The 2920-nt window shown below is 37.2% G+C and overlaps 1 protein-coding gene across 1 annotated transcript in view; it reads left to right on the top strand.

Annotated features, from left to right (window-relative positions):
• Positions 1 to 2914, top strand: part of LOC106533705 (scavenger receptor cysteine-rich domain-containing group B protein) — a 9327-nt gene extending 6413 nt beyond the window's left edge. Inside the window, exons 4-7 of the mRNA XM_014030127.1 lie at positions 132 to 440; positions 545 to 853; positions 1718 to 1809; positions 2310 to 2914. Of these exons, the coding sequence (XP_013885581.1) occupies positions 132 to 440; positions 545 to 853; positions 1718 to 1809; positions 2310 to 2411 (812 nt within the window). The 3' untranslated portion in view covers positions 2412 to 2914. The remainder of the gene's footprint in view (positions 1 to 131; positions 441 to 544; positions 854 to 1717; positions 1810 to 2309) is intronic.
• Positions 2915 to 2920: the final 6 nt, after the last annotated feature.

Genomic DNA, 2920 nt, shown 5'->3' with positions numbered 1-2920 from the left:
ACAAGTAAACCTGCAGTCTGACAGTGAAGTGCTCTGTTAGGAAAGGATGGAACAATAAGATGTTTAATATATGATGTATAAGATGAAGRTTTTGAGCTCAGAATGCATGTTTCTGTCTTCTCGTGCACAAGATGTTCAGGTCCGACTCTCTGGACCCACCAACTGCTCAGGAACAGTAGAGGTCTACTACGCTGGGACCTGGGGAACAATCTGCAGTACCAGCTGGGACTACAATGATGCTAAGGTGGTCTGTAGAGAGGTGGGCTGTGACCTGGCTCTTGATGCCCCSACCATGGCCTTCTTCGGTGAAGGAACCGGACCGGTGTGGCTGAATTATATGCGCTGTTACGGGAGTGAGAACAACCTGTATAATTGTTACAGCAGTGGGTTTGGAYATCAAGCCTGTCTACATATTCAAGACGCTGGTGCTGTTTGTGAACGTAAGAACTTTTATTTGTCTCATTCTTGGGACAAGATGTCCCTGAGTTCTAACCTGTCACTTTCTATCTGTCACTAATTAAACCAACCCTGTCTCATCTGTTAGCTCTGAAGGTCCGACTCGCTGGACCCACTAACTGCTCWGGAAGAGTGGAGGTCTACTACGGTGGGSTCTGGGGGACCGTCTGTGATSAAGGCTTTGACATGAACGATGCTGCGGTGGTCTGCAGAGAGGTGGGCTGTAKGGAAGCTTATGGGGTCCGTACTCAGGCTTACTTTGGTCCAGGAACTGGATCCATCTGGCTTTCTGATGTGGGCTGTWCAGGCAGTGAGAAGAACCTGTCAGACTGTTCCCACAGTGGGTTTGGACTCAATCACTGTGCTCACAGTGACGATGTTGGAGTTTACTGTGAAGGTAAAAACTTCTCTTTTATCTGTCATGAATTTCGGACAAGAAAGAACCCAGGGTGCAGGCAGCTTCATAAARGCAAAAATCAGGATTTATTAAAGAAAAAAATGCTGACAGGGCAGCTCAAAAACTCAGTAGACACAGAAAGAAGTCATTTTCCTGAAGACAGGACACAGAATATAAAGACAAACTAATGAGAGAAAACAAGAAACACCTGAGGAGCAGGTGAGAGTGGGCGGGGCTGGAGCAAAGACAGACAGGAGGAGGTAAACAGGGAAAGACAAGAGACGAAACCAGAATAGAACCAAAATAAAACATTAACACAGACACAGATCATAATATCATCTTGATAATATGACTGGTTCTGTTTAAGTTCTGAGCATTTTGTGTTTTTTAAACAGTTTAGTTTAATGTCACTCTGACCCAGAGAGTTTAATTATTCTATTTAATTATTTATTTTAATTAAAATAGGCTAATTATTATTCCTAATGTCAAATTCTGATAGGTAACTACACTCTCTAAAACAAAACGTATCTTTTTTAGTCTTGCACAATCCTTTATATTGTTTTTTTATTAGTAGTAGTTGTATAATTGCTAGTGGTAATTTCATTTTTTGTGTACTGTCTATAGTTTGTAAACTAGTGTGTGAATTTCTGTACTGATGCTGCTGTGACACTTGAATTTCCCCTTGGCAGGACGATAAAGGCTGTTTCTATTCTATTCTATTCTATTCTATTCTATTCAAAATGTTCAGAAGAAACCATATTGTCAAATTTAAAACTTTGTTTTTCTAACTAAGGTTAATTGTAGTTTTTAAATTGTGATACTTGTCAGAAAATTTGACGAATTAATTGTGTTTCTCTTTTGAAGCCACTTATAAGAAAGTTGTGAAACTGAAGGTTGTGTCGGACCCTGCTTCAGATYTGAGTGGACCTGCTGCTCAGGAAGACTTCCTAAAACAGGTGAGTCATGAAGAGTTTATATATTTTACATTTATACAATCCAAAGTCTTTAGTTTCTGGATCTGTAACAAACATGAGTCTGATAGTCATGACTATTGGAAAGCTCAGGACTAGTTTCGCATGTTTTCTGAGAAAAACTTGTTTTTCATATTTTCAAAGTCTGTAAATGTAAAATAAAATTGATAGGTTTGATTTCATACTTTATTTATTGGTCAGGTGATCAAACAGGTGGCTTAATAATGAACAGTTTTATATGGTCAGGTGTAAAAAACAAAATGTTGGTTCTTAAAGCAGCTCCTTTTATTGAAAAACACTTTGTGACCACAACGTTTCTATTTTCATATCTGCTGCATTTATWCAGTTTTTCAGCCACACCTGCCTTAAAACAGACGTTTTCCATTTTCTCAGATTTAAAAGTCAGAATGAATTGACAACAGTTTTTATTTGACACATTTGTATTAAATGATCTTTACAACATTTTAAGTTATATTGTTTTTCAGCTGAAACAGAATCTGAAGGACCAGGGAGTGACGGCAGATGTTCAAGTGAAATGGATGAAGAAGTTAGATGAAGAAATTTTCCACAAGGAAAAGGAGCTGTAATAAAGGAGAAACAACCTTCTTAAAMTACTTTTTATTAATTATTGTTTTTACGTGTGTGTGTGTGTGGTTTTAGGATACAATCACATACAGGTTGTTAAGAAATTTTAAATCACATCTTATTACTTCTCTGTTCTAAATGTTTGCCTGCATCATGTAGCACAGATATGAGAGAAAACACTGAAAACATTTCAATAAAAGTATGGTTAATTTAAAAACAGTGTGATAAACCTTGGTAGCAGTAGAAATATACACAAACATAATTCACTGTAATGTAAGGGGGAGAGGGTTAGACATTTTTTAAAACATTTTTAATTTTCAGGGTTGTGTATTTAATCCAACATGTAGCTAAATGAAAACTGAGGCATAAATAATTGATTTCAGTCAGAAATGCACTTCAGCTCAACTCTGCTCCACTAATAATATATATAAGAATCAGTATCAGTTTATTAGTCATTGTACTGAACACAATGAAATACATTTCACTACAACTCATCCAAGAGAGACAGACA

Source organism: Austrofundulus limnaeus, unplaced genomic scaffold (genome assembly GCF_001266775.1).
Source record: "Austrofundulus limnaeus strain Quisiro unplaced genomic scaffold, Austrofundulus_limnaeus-1.0 Scaffold1002, whole genome shotgun sequence".
Taxonomy (NCBI): domain Eukaryota; kingdom Metazoa; phylum Chordata; class Actinopteri; order Cyprinodontiformes; family Rivulidae; genus Austrofundulus; species Austrofundulus limnaeus.
This window is presented reverse-complemented; position numbering and strand designations above follow the sequence as displayed.